The 17,088-nt window shown below is 35.8% G+C and overlaps 1 protein-coding gene across 5 annotated transcripts in view; it reads right to left on the bottom strand.

The window, feature by feature from the left end:
- The window catches only part of LOC150106430 (armadillo-like helical domain-containing protein 3), a 352,469-nt gene that overhangs the window by 162,518 nt on the left and 172,863 nt on the right, over positions 1 to 17,088 (bottom strand). For all 5 annotated transcript variants that reach the window (XM_090392440.1, XM_090392443.1, XM_090392441.1 and 2 more), the window contains one exon: positions 5,301 to 5,405. In XM_090392440.1, the coding sequence (XP_090248566.1) occupies positions 5,301 to 5,405 (105 nt within the window). The remainder of the gene's footprint in view (positions 1 to 5,300; positions 5,406 to 17,088) is intronic.

Here is a 17,088-nt window from a genome sequence, read left to right as displayed (position 1 = left end):
CCCATTTTGAAGTTTGCCCACATAACTCCTTGAAACTGCCTTCCAATCAAAAAGTTCATCTTCATGTTTGGTGTTGAATGCTATCGCTACTCCTACCTTTCCTTGATCATTATTGCCTGAAAATAACATCACATATTTATTATTTAGTAAGATCTCACCTGTTTTTGCTTTCTTTGTCTCAGCAATGTCAATTATGTCCATATGGTACTTTTCCAATTCTTCTGCAAGTTTGATTTCCTTTCCATTAATAATCCTTATATTGATGGTTCCTAATTTCAGTTCTTCTGTTGTGGAGTTTATTCTTCTTCTGGATGTTGAGTTGGAGCTTGTTCCAGTAGCTGACTTTCCATTGCTTGTCCTGGTTCCCTGACAAAAACAGCAGGAGGCCCTTGTTTAACCTGGTGACGCTCCAGCCAGCATGAAATCTCATCATGTTGTACCATCATATGCATTTTTGGTTTAAGCCAATAGAATACAATTTGGTTGGCTAAGTCCCAAATTGCAAGCCCATTCTATTCATTCGGTATCTAGTAGATACCTACAAACAGGGCGCACCACATGAAAGTGATAATTGTACATTAGGTAAGAAGCCCCAGTCGATTCTCCACATTCCTGAAATTTGATGTGGAGTCTCTTCGCGGTTATTTGGCTTTGACCCTTATGGATCCCAGAAAACTTTACATGATTACTAATTTCCTATTGACAATTTTCCTCCAAATTAATCTGATATCTGTAAAGACTCCGATGTTATTAGATCTTTATTTCTGCCTTCTAAGACACTTTTTATTGTATCAACCCCACCTAGATCTTGGACTTACTTTGTGTCTTTTTCCTACCAAAGAACACTTGTTTTGCTAACCTTTCTTCTCCCATTCCATTTAAAAGACCATACCACCTGAGATTAGCTTGTTAACTTTCCTGAATGTTACCTGAACATTCCTGAATGTTGCCATCGATGCCATTTGTTCAGCCCACTAATCTTTCTCAGAAGATTAGTGGGGTGAACAAATGGCACTGATGGCAGTATCATATTAAAAATGAGGTTATTAGGATATTACCACAGATATGAGACGTCTTCTCAGAGGTCTCATATCTGTAGTCTCCAATCTTTAATCAAGTATTTCTAGTTCAACTCTCAGATTCATACTATTTGAAATACAGGCTTATATGCAGCTAGTTTAGTGTTTTGACTAATTTCTCTTATTCCATATAATTTTATTCAGTTGAATCCCTACCATACCAGCATTACTAATTTTGTTGTATATTTCCATATTTAATTTACCATCTTCATTGAAACTTGTGCTTAAATAGCTAAAAAGATCTTTTTCATACCAAATTTATTTCAGCACTCATTCAATTTAGTCAGAGAATCCTGCAGACTTGTACTGGATTGATTTAGGAGTATAACTTCTGCATAAAGTAAAGAACTGAGATTAACATCTCCAATTTTGCTATTCAGATTTAATGCCAATATCCTTCATAATGTGATCCATATAGATGATGAATAACTGTGGAGAAAATGTGCTCTCTTGCATCACACTTGATATTACAATCAACGATCTTCCTATACCTCCTTCAATTCTAACTGCTGACTTACAAATCAAATAAAATCTATGCTGATTGATATGTCCCATTTGCACCATATAACTGCAGTGTTTTGAATGGCATCTGACTATATGCTTTTTCCAGTTTTACAAAACTATTTGTCTTAAAGTTAAAATCTGATTCCGACAACCTCTATATGGCTTGAATCCAGTTATTAACATCTTCATCAACATATTCGAATATGTTCATTGATATTATTATTATTATTATTATTTTTTTAAAGAGAAGAGGGTAACTTGAAGTCTAATAAAAGAAAGAAAGTGTATGCTCAGTGGAAATGAAAATGAATTAATTAAAAGAATTTCTAATAGCACTTGTGACATAATAACAATTGAAAACACATTTACAACAATAAATAATTTTATTATTGCAAATATTTTGGCCTGAAACTAATAGGCCATTGCGCACAAGCATGTTCACAAGGTCAAACACAAATTTTGGAATGTTCTTTCTTTTTCTCACTCATTATAAAAGTTTAATGAAGTGAAACAGCACTACAAAACAATTAAAAATAGCATTTAATGCTTCCATTTCATCTAAGTTACAGAGACATCGGTGGATACAAAAGACGTCAGTGGGTACAAAATGAGACTTGTAACATACACAAACACGCACACACACAAAGGCAGCACAAAAATAGCTGAAACACGTGGATAAAAGACTAGAGTCCTAAGTAGGTGGGGCACCCTCATGGACACCTGTCAGTAGCCCAGGATCTTCACTTAGTTAGGACTCTAGTCTTTTGTCCATATGTTTCAGTTAGTTTTGTACTCCCTTTGTGTGTGTGTGTGTGTGTATGTTACAAGTCTCATTTTGTACTCCCTAATGATGTCTCTGTAACCAAGATGAAATATTAGAAGCATTAAATACTATTTTTAATAATTTCCTAGTGCTGTTTCACTCCATTAAACTTTTATCATGAGTTTCTCCAGCACTTAAGGCTAAACAGTTTTTTTTTACAGATCTTAGCCACGTGCTTACAACAGTGATTGTTACAAAATAAAATGAAATTAAAAAATAAAACTAAAATTACATAAAAGAAATAATTAAAATAAAAAGGGAGAAAACAAAGGGTTACTGCCTGCTATTTATCAAGATGAGACACCTCCAAATCTTTGAAATGGATACAGTCATACTGCTTTAAGTTTGGACGTAGAAGTACTTTGGTGTAGAAGTACTTCGGCACTTTCTCTAAAGAGACACTCAAATTTAAACCGACAGTGATGGTAACAGATGTGGGTTTCACTGGAGGATATCGTAGTCTGTGTTTACCCCATGCTGAGCAAGGCCAGATTTTTCAGGTTTATTGTAGGTGATGTACAAGTGGCATTGCTGGAGTTAATTCTAGCCTGAAAATCCTGTTTGTCCAAAGTACAAGTGGAGGCAATCACACTGAATGTGACTTCCTTCCAGTATACTGTATCTAACATAAATAAGCAACAAGAAACTTATTAACAATGTCTCTCAATTCATCTAAATGAAGACCAAAATTTTGCATATTTCTTTTATAATTATACAACTCCAAATGATATCGGCAGAAAGTGGTATTGTTTTTATTTTATTTTGCAATGCAAAATGATATCAAAAATGACTTTAAAAGCTAATTCATTTTCAATTATTAGAAACTGAATCACATTCAGTGTGATTCAGTTCCTAAGTTTGTCCAACGATACGAGCAGAGGCACTGCTTGTATCTTTGGACAAACAGGGCATTCAGTCAAAAAAATGACTGCAGGAACACAAGTCATATATCATCCACAATAAATCAGAAAAATATAGCTTTGCATGGCACAGAGCAGACACTGACCACAACATCTTCTGGTCCGATACATGCCTGTTACACTGGTGGCAATTTAAATTTGAGGTTGCTTGAAGTGTGCTGAAGAAGCACTTCAACACCACTCAAAATTAAATCAGAATGACTGTCCATCCATCGCAAAGATTTGGGAAGGTCTCATCCTGATAAATGGCAAGCAGCACCTCCCCCACCCCTTTTTTTTTTCACATCGTTTTAATTTAATTGTCTTATTTATATAACTATCGTTATTATTTTATTGTTTTTATTTCATTTTCAATTTTATTTTATAACCACCCGTCATAAGTAGGAACTCTAGAGCATGGATCAGATCTGTAAAAAGAAATAACATTTGCCTCCATTGTTTGTGACTGAACTTGTGAACATGCTTGTGCATGACTGCCTATTCGTTTCAGGCTGAAATATTTGCAATAATAAAATTATTGGTATTAATTATTGTGAATGTGTTTTTCTAATAACTGAAAATGAATTAGATCTAAAAGTATAATTTTTCATATCCCTTCATGTGCCAAAATTAAAAACACCACCATCACCAGAAGATAAGGCTTGATTATTGTCATACTGAATACATGTCATACAGTGTTAAGGGGGGGGGGGGAACCCTCCTTTCTGTCAATACCATATTAAATGGTGTAATTATGATGAGCAAAAATATTCATCAGTAAGATATTCATGAAATAAAAAAATATTAAAATATGTCAAAAATTTAAGCTCTTCAGTTAGATGAATCAAGAAGCACTGCTAATAAGACATTTGAACGATCTTCTCCCCACTCTTATTTTCTTCTCAGTAAGCACAATCATGCCAATATTTTGCAATTTGTCTGCTAATGCACTCTTTTCTGTTGATGTTTTGTATATTGATTCCTATTTTCACTTCTGATGATGTCAATGTTTTTTTTTCAGTAGTTGTTTTTCACTATTTACCCTAATTCACTGACTAGAACAGCAGGGATTCTGTATCAGGCAACAAGATTTTCATTATGCTTTACCATCATAAAATATATTTTGGTTTCAGTAATACCATATTAAATGGTGTAATTATGATGAGCAAAAATATTCATCAGTAAGATATTCATGAAATAAAAAAATATTAAAATATGTCAAAAATTTAAGCTCTTCAGTTAGATGAATCAAGAAGCACTGCTAATAAGACATTTGAACGATCTTCTCCCCACTCTTATTTTCTTCTCAGTAAGCAAAATCATGCCAATATTTTGCAATTTGTCTGCTAATGCACTCTTTTCTGTTGATGTTTTGTATATTGATTCCTATTTTCACTTCTGATGATGTCAATGTTTTTTTTTCAGTAGTTGTTTTTCACTATTTACCCTAATTCACTGACTAGAACAGCAGGGATTCTGTATCAGGCAACAAGATTTTCATTATGCTTTACCATCATAAAATATATTTTGGTTTCAGTCAATACAGAATAAATTTGTATAGCTAAATATCAAATTACCAGTTTATCCTCTTCATTCAGTACTCGAGTGGGCCTACTAATGAGATAGCAGTGGAAGGTGAAGATTGAACACCACTGAATCAGAATGTCTCCCACGGTCAGTTCATCCTATTTGTTACTGTTCTATGTTGTCTTGCCTTCTGTAATTGAAGACATTGCCAACTGCAGAGCATACATTGTGCTTCACTATAGCAATGCTTGTGAGTTTTTGATTAGTAACAACATTTGGAACAGCTGAAGTTATTCAGAAAGTGAATATTAAGAACCATATTCTATTCCTTTAACTGGTTATAAAGTCAAGCTCAAGATCTCTGTACCGGTTAAATAGTAAAATTATAAAGGAAAAAATATTTCAATATCGTTTTTAATGTTTTATATATATATATATATATATATATGTAAAATCAATATAACATACCTCTTGTATTCTGCATAACTATAGAAAAAAACTCAAGAAATGTTACCAGGAGATTGGAAGGAGGAGTGTGGATTGTGCTAACATCTAATGGATCAGGATCTGATGCTAGGAGAAAAATATTACTTAATATTATGATTCAATTAAATAAAATCTTTCTGAGAACAGGTTTCATACAGTAAAGAGGAAGCTATATGTATGTTTTCACTCTAAGAAAAATTTGAATATCATATATATCAATCCCACACACAAGAGATAGAAGAACCTATAGAACTTTAATGTCATGGGTAGGTGAGGGTTCAGCATTATATAATGCTTTATTGGTCCTATCATGTTGCTTTATTTCTTCAGTTTCACGATTATGAAATATGTTACATAACCTGTTGGAAATAGAGTGGTATCATATCAATTTATCAGAGGTACAATGACACACAGAGGAAAAGTTGAAGTTCCCCCTAATTTTTCTTTCTGTCGCTATATACATGTACATATGAGAGAGAGAGAGAGATGTATAACACTCCTTCATATTTGCAAGACTAATTTACTGAGATGTCATTTTGTCTCTCCAGCCAAGACTGTGGGCTCATAATCGCACTGTGACATTGATGTTTGTGAATTTTCAGCTAGTAGATAATATTAATTACTCAACATAGCACCATCACCTTGTTGACTGGACAGCTGAAACTGCAAATGAAAAGTGGGGGAGGGAGTCCCATATTTGGTCTCTAGAGTAGGGTTCCCAAATTATGTAATCTTTATCATAACCACAGTGCTATTTTTTATAGACTTTTGTGGTGTGGAAAAAATATTTTCCATCTTTCTGTAAATAAATAATGTTGTTATATGCTATGATTGTTTTACTCATTGCTCCTAATTTAAATGATGCTTAAAAAATTCACATAATGTTCATATTTTTGCTTATTCCTCTGAACAGGTTGCAGTACGAGTGTATAAGGTTTTCATGAAAGATTTTTATGAAAATTAAATCTGAACTAGAATAAATACCACTACCATACCTGACAACTTTCATAATTTGAAGATTAGCATTTAAATATATTAATTCTGGAGGTCCTCCCCCACTATGCAAATTTTTGCTGACAATTTTATCCTGTGACAGAGAATTATAAAAGGCACAGAATATAGCACTTTTTTTTATAATTGCCACATGTAACAGAACACAACACAAGAGATTAATTTTTAACTAATCCTTCTGCATTAATGCTATTAACTTAGAAGAAAAATGCATAAAACAATGAAAAAAAAAATGTAAAAAGATAGCAGAATGGATCGCAATGTTACTGACTCAACCCTTATTTTGCCACTAACAGAGTGTAGGTTACAGTGTGGATATCTATAAACCCAGATGGTAGATGGCTGTCATTGACCATCTTGCTTACTGAATGATTGAAGTTGAAAAAACGTTTTGTCTTTAGAATAGAGTTCACATGATATCTAACCATTAGTCTTCTACCATATTAACACATGATGTAGCTTTTAAGAGAATTCTGCCCTTTCGTGGCAGAATTCTCTTAGAAAAATTAAAGCAAATCATAAACAGAAGGTTGGTTACAGACATGGCATGGGCAGTAATGAATATGAAGAGTGAAATAGCCTTATTTATTTGATTCCAAGCACTACAGTTTCAATCTCTTCAAATATATAAAAAAAAAAATAAATAAAAAAAACAGGTTCTTTCTTTCTTCTCAACCTCCACTGTGCCACATATAGATTCTACATCCTTTCTTCAGGAATGCCATCATCATCAATTTCCTGATGTATGCCCTGAAGGAATATTCGGGATACTATAACAGTAGTACTACATGATTAAGTTTCGATTATTACCAATCTCCTATCAGCAATTTCCCTCCAAATCAGTCTATTACTTATCAGCATTCCAATATTGTCATATCTATTATTTTGCTCTTCTAGGGCACTTCCGACTCAATCAATACATCTAGATCTTGAAATTCTCTGGATCTTTTTCTTGCCATTTTGGTATCACATCACACAGCTAATTTTATTATTATTATTATTATTATTCAGGCCTCCATGGAGTCACGAGACTTGTTGTGAGAGGTCCTTCTTAAGAAACACAAAGTCGATCATACCACTCCTTGAACTCATTGACTGTTCTTGCTCTCACCACTCTATCAGGCAATGCATTCCACGGTTCAACCACCCTCCATGCAAAGAAACCACTCCTCACCCTCTTGCTGACAGCTTCCTTTCATTACTTCTGGGGATGGACCTTTGTCATCGCTCCTTCCCACTGTTCCGCCAAGTGAAAGAACTCCTCAGTGTCAACCCTATAACTGCCTCTCAAAAGTTTAAAAGTCTCGATCAGAACACTTCTTCTTCTTCTATCCCAAAACTCTGCAGTCAACATTCCCTCAGAAGATCCTCATAACTACGAGGTTGGTCTGAAAAGTTCTCGGCCTAACAATGAAAAAACGGATTTATAATTTCAAAATTATTTTTATTTTTCAACATAATCTCCTTTAAGACTAATACATTTATTCCAGTGATGCTCCAGCACCATTATCCCATCCTTGTACTGATTCTCAGTAAAATCTGCAAAATACCACTCTACAGCTGCAATCACCTCTTGATTCGAAGAAAAACACTGACCAGTGAGGAAGAGTTTTAGTTTTGGGAAGAGATAGAAGTCAGAGGGAGTCAAATCTAGGGAATAGGGTGGATATTCCAAAAATTCATCGTGTAGATCCCTTAATTTTCCCATTGCTAAAATACCCTTGTGGGCAGGTGCATTGTCCTGATGAAAGATGATTTTTTTCTTCTGCAAACTGGGTCTTTTCTCATGAATTTTTTCATCTAGTCTGGTTAAAAGATTGGAATAATATTCCCCGGTTATTGTTTTACCCCTTTTCAAGATATCCCAAAACACCAAAGTCATGATCTTTCCTGCTGATGGAACCGACTTTGTCTTCTGGTACTGAACAACTGGCTTCTGTCCACTATTTTGACTGCTGTTTGGATTCTGGTGTGTAATGGTGAATCCAAGTCTCATCCATAGTAATAAATCAACGCACAAAATCAGTTTTATTCTTGTTAAAATGCTCAAAGCACTGTTCAGAGATTTTCATGCAAGTGCGTTTTTGATCCTGTGAGCAAGCGCGGCACCCATCTTATGCGAAGCTTTTTCATTTGCAATTCTTAATGCAAAATATATCCTACATGTTCTTTTGAAATGCCTATATTCTCAGCAATTTCATGCACTTTGACTCGCCGGTCATCCAATACCATATTGTGCACTTGATCAATGATTTCTGGTGTTGTTACACTTTTTTGGACGTCCTTCACGTGGATCATCTTCAAGGCTGGTACAGCCACGTTTAAACTCAGCAGCCCATTTCTTAATTGTTGAAAATGAAGGAAAAGAGTGTCCATAAACTTTTATGAACTTCGAATGAATTTCGTTTGGTGTTAAACCTTCTTTTAGAAAAAATTTTATAACCACACGATACTCAGTTTTATCCATTTCATGGGATACAGACAACACTTTTGCTTCAGACAGCTGTATAAAACAAACTACTTGATATAATGGCTTGCAATTTCACATGGATGCTTATGACAGATGTAAAAAAATCTCAGAAAAAAAAATCTTGCCGATAGTATTGCCATCTATGGTCGAGGCTGAGAACCTTTCAGACCACCCTTGTAACACTGTACAGTCCTGAAACCATCTTTGTTATCCACCTCTGTACCCTTTCCACAGTTAATTTATTCCCTTCAAATCCTGGGGACCAAATATGAGAACAATAGTCTAAGTGTGGTCTGATCAGGTTCTTATACAACAGAATGATAACTCGTATCTCTGCAGATCAATCCTTCTCAGTATTGCAGCAATCCTCTGGGTTACCTTCATTACCTTTGCAATATGCTCCCTGAATTTCAGTTTTCTATCAATCATCACCCCCAGATCTCTTGTCTCCCCTACTTCCTCCGTACAGCTCCTCCAATTGAGTATGCAGGCTCCCCATCGATTTTTCTTAAACTTCAAGACCACATTTTGCTGCATTAAACCGACACCCCATTCATTTGCCCATCTGTCTAGTTTATTCAAATCTTCTTGCAGGGCTGCCACATCTGCACTATTACTAATAACCCTTCCCAGCTTCACATCATCTGCAAACAACTGAATATCCTCTTGCAATCTACTGACAATGTCATTGATATAAAGGTTGAACAATACAGGTCCCAGTACTGAGCCCTGTGGGACCCCACTTGTAACCTTCTGCCTCCTTGATATTGCCCCTCCATACACAACTCTCTGATACCTATCAGACAGCAAATCCTGAATCCAGTTGACTAACCCGACATCTAAACCCATGTGCTGCAACTTAAGTATCAACTTATCATATGGCACCCTGTCAAATGCCTTTTGCAAAATCAAAAAAAAAAATGGCAGTATATGCCTTTCCCTCATCAACTGCTCTTCTTACTTTATTATAAAAGGCAATGATATTACTAAAGCAAGAGATTTGATAACCTTTCCTCTCCCATTCTGCTTAAGTGACCATACCACCTTAGATTAGCACTGCTCACATATTCTTGAATGATAACAATGTCAAGTTTCTTCCTAATATCTTCATTTTTAATATGATTCTGCCACTCATGCCATCTGCTCACTCCCCTAATTTTTCTCAGAAGAATTCTCTATCTGTAGTCGCTAGCCTTTGATTGAGTAACTTGTTTCAATACTTACTTCCATACTGCTAGTTTAGTGTTATGGCTAATTTCTCTCTTATTACATATAAATTAATCCATCTGGTACCTCATCATGCCATCTTTGCTTATTCTGTTGACCATATAGATATTTAATTTGCCATCTTCACTAAAATCTGTGCCTAAACAGCTAAAATATTTCACTTGTTCTATAGGTTCTGTGGAAATTATTATTATTATTCAGAGAGATCTCCAGGAAGTCAGGGATTCATCAAGGGAGGGCAAATTGCACACACCAGCTATCATACTTATTCTTGAATTCATTCACACTGCTTGCAAATGCCACATCCACTGACAATCCATTCCAATCATGCACCCACTCTATGAGAGAAAAATTTAGCCCTCACCATTATCTTAGTGGCATTCATTCTCAGCTTCCAAGGATGCTCTCTTGTCCTTTCAACACCCACCATAAAATGAAAAATTCCATCAACTCAAATCCTATGTGACCCTTTCGGAAGTTTGTACATCTCAATCATATCACTTTCCTTCATGGTTACACGGTGATCAAAATTCATCACAAAAATTATGGAAACAACTACTGTGTTAGAGTAAACCTTCAGTTTAATATAAACCAAAATAAAAACTCAATGTTTTGACCTTAAGGTCATCATCAGGAAGTACACACACACACACACACACACAAAGAAACAAGCTACGCTACAATCTACATGGTATGCTTAAATTACATTGATCTGGTCAACTGTTAAAACTATTGGCCTGACCTCTGGTGGGAAAAAAAAAACCTTACTACTACATCAATGCTAGAGGCCTGTTATTATTATTATTTATTTGGTATATTCAACTCCTCTAAGGATCCATTCCTCCCATTGGCTCATCCTGGAGTTTATTGTATCTACTGCACCTGTGACTTACTTGACATTGGTGAGACTGGACATACAATCCCTATCCATAAAAAAACAACACAAATGACACATTAAATTTAACAATTTGGGTGAAGCAGATCTCTCAGATCACACTCTTAACACCCTACACTAATTTATATTTGGTTACAAATATAAATTAAGTTAGAGCAACATGTTCACACATTACTCATATAAGTATACATATAAATTGCAACAAAACAGTACGAATGATGACCAATAAAAGCTGAAATAATTGTTTAGAGTAAGTCAGGATTTGCTGGAAAACTTGAAGAACTAAGTGGGTTGAATGTGTGCCATCTAAGTTCTTGGAATTTTTATGCCACCATTATTGTTAAGATGAAAATGGTTAATTAAAATTTCACAGGCTTCTTTAAATTCCCATTCATACAGTTTTGTATGATGTAAAGGACGTACTTTTCCAATCAATTTGGTGTAGGGTGTTAAGGACGTGATCTGAGAGGCCCACTTCACCAAAAATATGGCTATAGCAAAAATACTATCAATAAAGTTCTTCATAAACCTTCATCAAAAAATACATATAATATAGATTACAGTAAAACCATAGCTATCCCATACATTAAAGGGTTATCCAAAAAAAATAAATAGAATTCTACACCATTATAACCTTAATGCTACTTTTAAACAAATACATACAAATATAGATTACAGTAAAACGATAGCTATCCCATACATTAAAAGGTTATCAGAAAAAATAAATAGAATTCTACACCATTATAATCTTAATGCCACTTTTAAACCACCTATAAAATTAAAAAGTACATTCAACTCCTCTAAGGATCCTCTCCCCCATTGGCACACCCTGGGGTTTATTGTATCTACTGCACCAGTGACTTACTTTACATTGGTGAGACTGGACATATAATCTCTATCCATAAAAAAGAACACAAATGACACATTAAATTTAACAATTTGGGTGAAGCAAGTCTCTCAGATCACACTCTTAACACCCTACACTAAACTGATCGGAAAAGTACATGTTTCTTTACATCATACAAAAACTTGGTATGAACAGAAATTTAAAGAAGCCTGTGAAATTTTAATTAACCATCCTCATCTTAACAATAATGGTGGCATAAAAATCCCAAGAACTTGGATGGCACACATTCAGCCCACTTAGTTCTTCAAGTTTTCCAGCAAATCCTGACTTTAGGACTCTAAACAATTATTTCAACTTTTATTGGCCACCATCCATACTGTTTTTGTTGTCATTTATATGTATATTTAAATGAGTAATTATGAGTGAACATATTGTTCTCTAGCTTAATTTATTTTTGAAACCAAATAGATAACAATAATAATAACAACAACAGGACTCTAGTGTTGATCTAGTAAGGATTTTTTTTTTCTTTTTCACAAAGATGTCAGGCCAATAGTCTAACAGCTGACCAAATCAATGTAACTTAAGCATACCATGTGTATTGTAGTACAGCTTGTTTCTTTGTATATATGTGTATACTCCAGATGACCTTAATGTGAAGGTCGAAACGCAGAGTTTTTATTTTGGTTTATATTAAGCTGAAGTTTTACTCCAATACAGTAGTTGTTTCCACAATTTTTATGATGAATCATATAACCCCTCTTTCTCCTGTTTGCTAGTGTCTGCACTCTACAAATTCCCATTCTGTCTTTATAACCAGTATTCCACAATCCTGATATCATTTTAACACTCTTCTTTGCACTCTCCACTATATCAGAATACAATAAACAAAGTCGGGTCTTATCAAGGCCTTGTAAAAAGACAAAATGACATCCTAATCTTTACATGTGAACATTTGCTTCAGCATTGAATTATCTTTTGAGTTGTATTTGCAATCTTTGCTATATAGCTGCTGAACTTCCACTTGCTATCTACTAACACTCCAAGATCCCTACCCTGATCAGTTTCTTCTATATGACATTGGACATCTGATCATACCAAAGTGTATGATTTCACACTTACTGACATTGAACAGATATCCATTTTTCCATGCCCACAGTTCCAGCCTATTCAAATCATTCCAAGTAGTTTCTGATTACCCTACCTACTCTTGCATCATCAGCAAATAGTTGTATGTCACCTGTCAAATTCTTGCCAATATCATTAATGTACAGATTGAATAATAGTGGACCAAGGACTGATCTATGTGACACACCACTAGTCAACCTAAAATCTTTCAGACTCAAATCGCCCATATATCACTTTTTGATACGTCAGTCAGCCATCCTCTTAACCACACTAATATTTTTTTATAATCCAAATCCATATTCTCCAATTTATGCAACAGTCTTCCATGCTGTCCTTTGACAAAAGCCTTAGCAACATCGAAAAGTATCATAGTGTATCCATTACCCCTCTCTAGTTCAATGGTAACATTATTACAGAATGTGAGCAACTTGCTAAAACATCACATTCCCTTAGTAAACCCATGCTGTTCAACACAAAGTACAGATTCACTGTCAAGCCATTTCTGAATAAGAGCATTAACTAATTTTTTCAAAATCTTCACCACCACTCCTGAGATACTGAGTTGAAGTTGGATACATCGGTCTTTGCACTACCCTTGTGTAATTGGATTACCATACATTCTTTCCATTCCTGCAGAATCTTCCCTATTCTGAGACTCAAATTATATAGCCTGGTGAAAGCAACAGCCAGTTCAACTGAACACTTTTAGCACCCATTCTGATATCCCATCAGTCCCCTATTGCTGAATTCTTATTCAGTTTTTTACTAAGTAATTTAAGGAAATTACAACGTCACTAGGATATACATTAAAAAAATTTTTAATATACTTCAATATTTCGGCAACGTCACATTGCCATTTTCAAGAAACTTAAGGACAAGATACGTGCATGCAGGCACAACAAACAGTAAATGAGGAAGAAGCAGGAAGCTATTATTTCTCCTAAAGTCCTGATGGTGCCCCCTAGCAAGCAATGTTGGTATTCTTGGGTGATTGGGCTGAAGGTCATCTGATGTAGGTTTCCCAAATTTTAAGGCAGTCTCATGCAGCCAAATTTGTTGAGGTTCAGATTGTTTCTTAGGGCTGAAGCTGATTCCATGAAAAGTCTTTCATACTTGTATTTACTACGGTGTACTATCGTGGCTTTCTTCCACCGTATTCTATGGCAGGTATCGAGTGCATGGTCAGCAAGACCAGAGTGGTTGTACTGGTGAAACAGGATAAAGCTTTCAGCTTACACAGGTAAGCTTTATTGTTAGATCAGGCTACTTACCTTCCTATCGAGTACAATCCCACCAACTCACAAATTAGAAAACTCCACAGGCTCCTTAAGAAGGTCACTTCTTGGCCTGTGGAAATCACTAACAAATTAAAACCATTTAACTCCATACTCCCCCCCCCCCATATTTATGGACTCCCAAAAATACATAAGGAAAATGTGCCACTACATCCCATAGTGGATGGCATTGATCCCCCCACATACAAACTAGCTAAACATTTGGCCAAAGCTCTCTCACGCTATACTGGCAATACACCTTCACACATAAAAAACTCAGCCCACTTCAAAGCCAGCATAGAAAACCTTACACTCAAACACACTGACATAATGGTCAGTTTTGATGTCTCCTCCTTATTCATAAATGTCTCACTCAAAGAATCCTTAGAGCTAATCCAAGCTAAATTTCCTCCCGATATCACAGCCTTTTTTCAGTTCACAATGAACTCGGGCTACTTTGTTTGGCAAGGAAAATTCTACAAACAAATAGAGGAGACAGCCATGGGTTCTCCACTCTCCCCACCCATGGTCAACTTTTATATGGAGACTTTTGAAGAGAAAGCCTTAAACTCTGCCCCACAAAAACCAACCATTTGGCTTTGCTATGTTGATGATGTGTTCGCTATTTGGCCACATGGCTCCGATACACTCCTCTCCTTTCTAACACATATAAACAACCAACACCCCAGAATCAAATTCACCCTGGAAGGAGAAAAAAACAACTGCCTTCCTTTCTTAGACACACTCACCTGCCAGCCAGATGGAACCTTTGTTTTCTCAGTCTATAGAAAACCCACCCATACAGGCAGATACATTCACCAACAATCCCATCACCCCCTCCTCACAACAATATGGAGTCATTAAGACACTACACAACAGGGCTAAACTTATTTGTTCAAATGACAATGTCCTAACCACAGAACTAAACCACATTCTCAACACTTTCTCAGCCAATGACTACCCCCGCCCCAAAAAAATCCAAAAAATATTGAAACCAGTAAACCACAAACCCCCCCCTCCCCCTCACAACAAGAATTACTCTAAATCCATCACCATACCCTATATCCGAAGTACCTCGGAAAAAATTACAAAAATCCTAAAAAAACATGACTTAACTTCCTGTTACAGACCATATAAAAAATTGGCATCTCTTATCCGCTCTACTAAAGACCAACCTCCCCCCCCTCTAGACCTACCTGGTGTATACCAGGTCCCTTGCAGCTGTAAGCTGTCCTACTTTGGCCAAACAGGGCAGGACAGCCAATATCAGAATTTCAGAACACAAGGACTACATCCGGTTTCACCAGTACAGTCACTCTGGTCTTGCTGACCATGCACTGGATACCTGCCATAGAATACAGTGGAAGAAAGCCACGATAGTACACCGTAGTAAATACAAGTATGAAAGGCTTTCATGGAATCAGCTTCAGTCCTAAGAAACAATCCGAACCTCAACAAATTTGGCTGCATAAGACTGCCTCAAATTTGGGAAACCTATATCAGAAGACCTTCGGCCCAATTGCCCAAGAATACCAACATTGCCTGCTAGGGGGCAGCATCAGGACTTTAGGAGAAATAATAGCTTCCTGCTTCTTCCTCATTTACTATTTGTTGTTCTTAAGTTTCTTGAAAATGGCAACGTGACGTTGCCGAAATATTGAAGTATATTAAAATTTATTTTAATGTATATCCTAGTGACGTTGTAATTTCCTTAAATTACTTAGTAAAAAATGCATAACCAATGTCTAAGCCTTTCCACAAGAATCTTATTCAGTTTGTGTGATAGCTCTAATACCTCCTTTTCATACACCTGAGTTTCTTCAGGTGTATGAAAAGACCAGGTTGACAGCTTTCAGCAAAATGGGCAATTGAACAATCTCTTCTGCATCTGTCACCCTCACTCCATCTGCATTCTGAAGAGTTATTCTTTTATATGCATCCTTTCTTTTACTTGCAGAGCCAGTTTCTTTTCATACTCAGACTTAGCTTTCTGTACAACAGTTGTGACTCTTCTGGCCTGCTGCTTATAATTTTCATAATGGACATCATCCTTATGCACACAGTATTCCTTCCATATCATCTGTTTCTTACGGATCTCTTGTTTAATAAGATTACACATCCATTTGACTCCTACCCTATTTATTCTTTGAACTCTCGGAAAACATTCTGATATCGCATCACTTAGGTATTGTTTAAATGATTCCCAATCAATGTCCGTATTCTTCTCATCCAGCAACCGATACCATTCTGCTGAACTCAGTATACTCCTCAGTTGGTCATAATTTCCTTTGTAGTTCAGCATTTAGCCTTTTTTTTTTAATAGAACATTCATAAACTTAGTCATTTCGCAAGTGAGTACTGCAAGATCACTGTCATCACCAACCAGAGGCAGAATAGTTACATCTTTAACTGACACACCCTCTGACACTATAATCAAATCTAACACTCTTTGATCTTGAGTTCCTTCTATGAATGCTGCTTGAGGAAGTTGTCTCCTAACAGTTCAATAAATTCAGTTTCATTCTTCTCATGAGATTTTACTGCTACCAAATCAATATTTGGATAATTAAAGTCTTCCATTAATTACTCTTTTTTCATCCATCATCTCTATTTGGTAATGCATTTCTTCATCGCTAGCAACCGATCCACCAGGTCTGTAACAACACCCCACTATGTAATTGATCTTATTAGATTCCACCTCACACCAGATGGCTTCAAATTCACTGCCAAATGAAATACTGTTACTAGTATTACAATCATAGTTCTCAACACTAACTGGATTCGAGTCATCCGATATCATTAGCAGAACGTCCCCACCTCTCCTATGCTTCCTAAAAATACTGTACCCTTTACACTCGATACAAGTTAGTATGTCTGATTCGGATAGCCAGGTCTCACTAATGCCTACAATCTGAGGT

The sequence above is a fragment of the Typopeltis vanoorti genome, chromosome 5 (assembly GCF_054136105.1).
Source record: "Typopeltis vanoorti isolate ZY-2024b chromosome 5, IOZ_Tvanoo_1.0, whole genome shotgun sequence".
NCBI lineage: Eukaryota > Metazoa > Arthropoda > Arachnida > Uropygi > Thelyphonidae > Typopeltis > Typopeltis vanoorti.
This window is presented reverse-complemented; position numbering and strand designations above follow the sequence as displayed.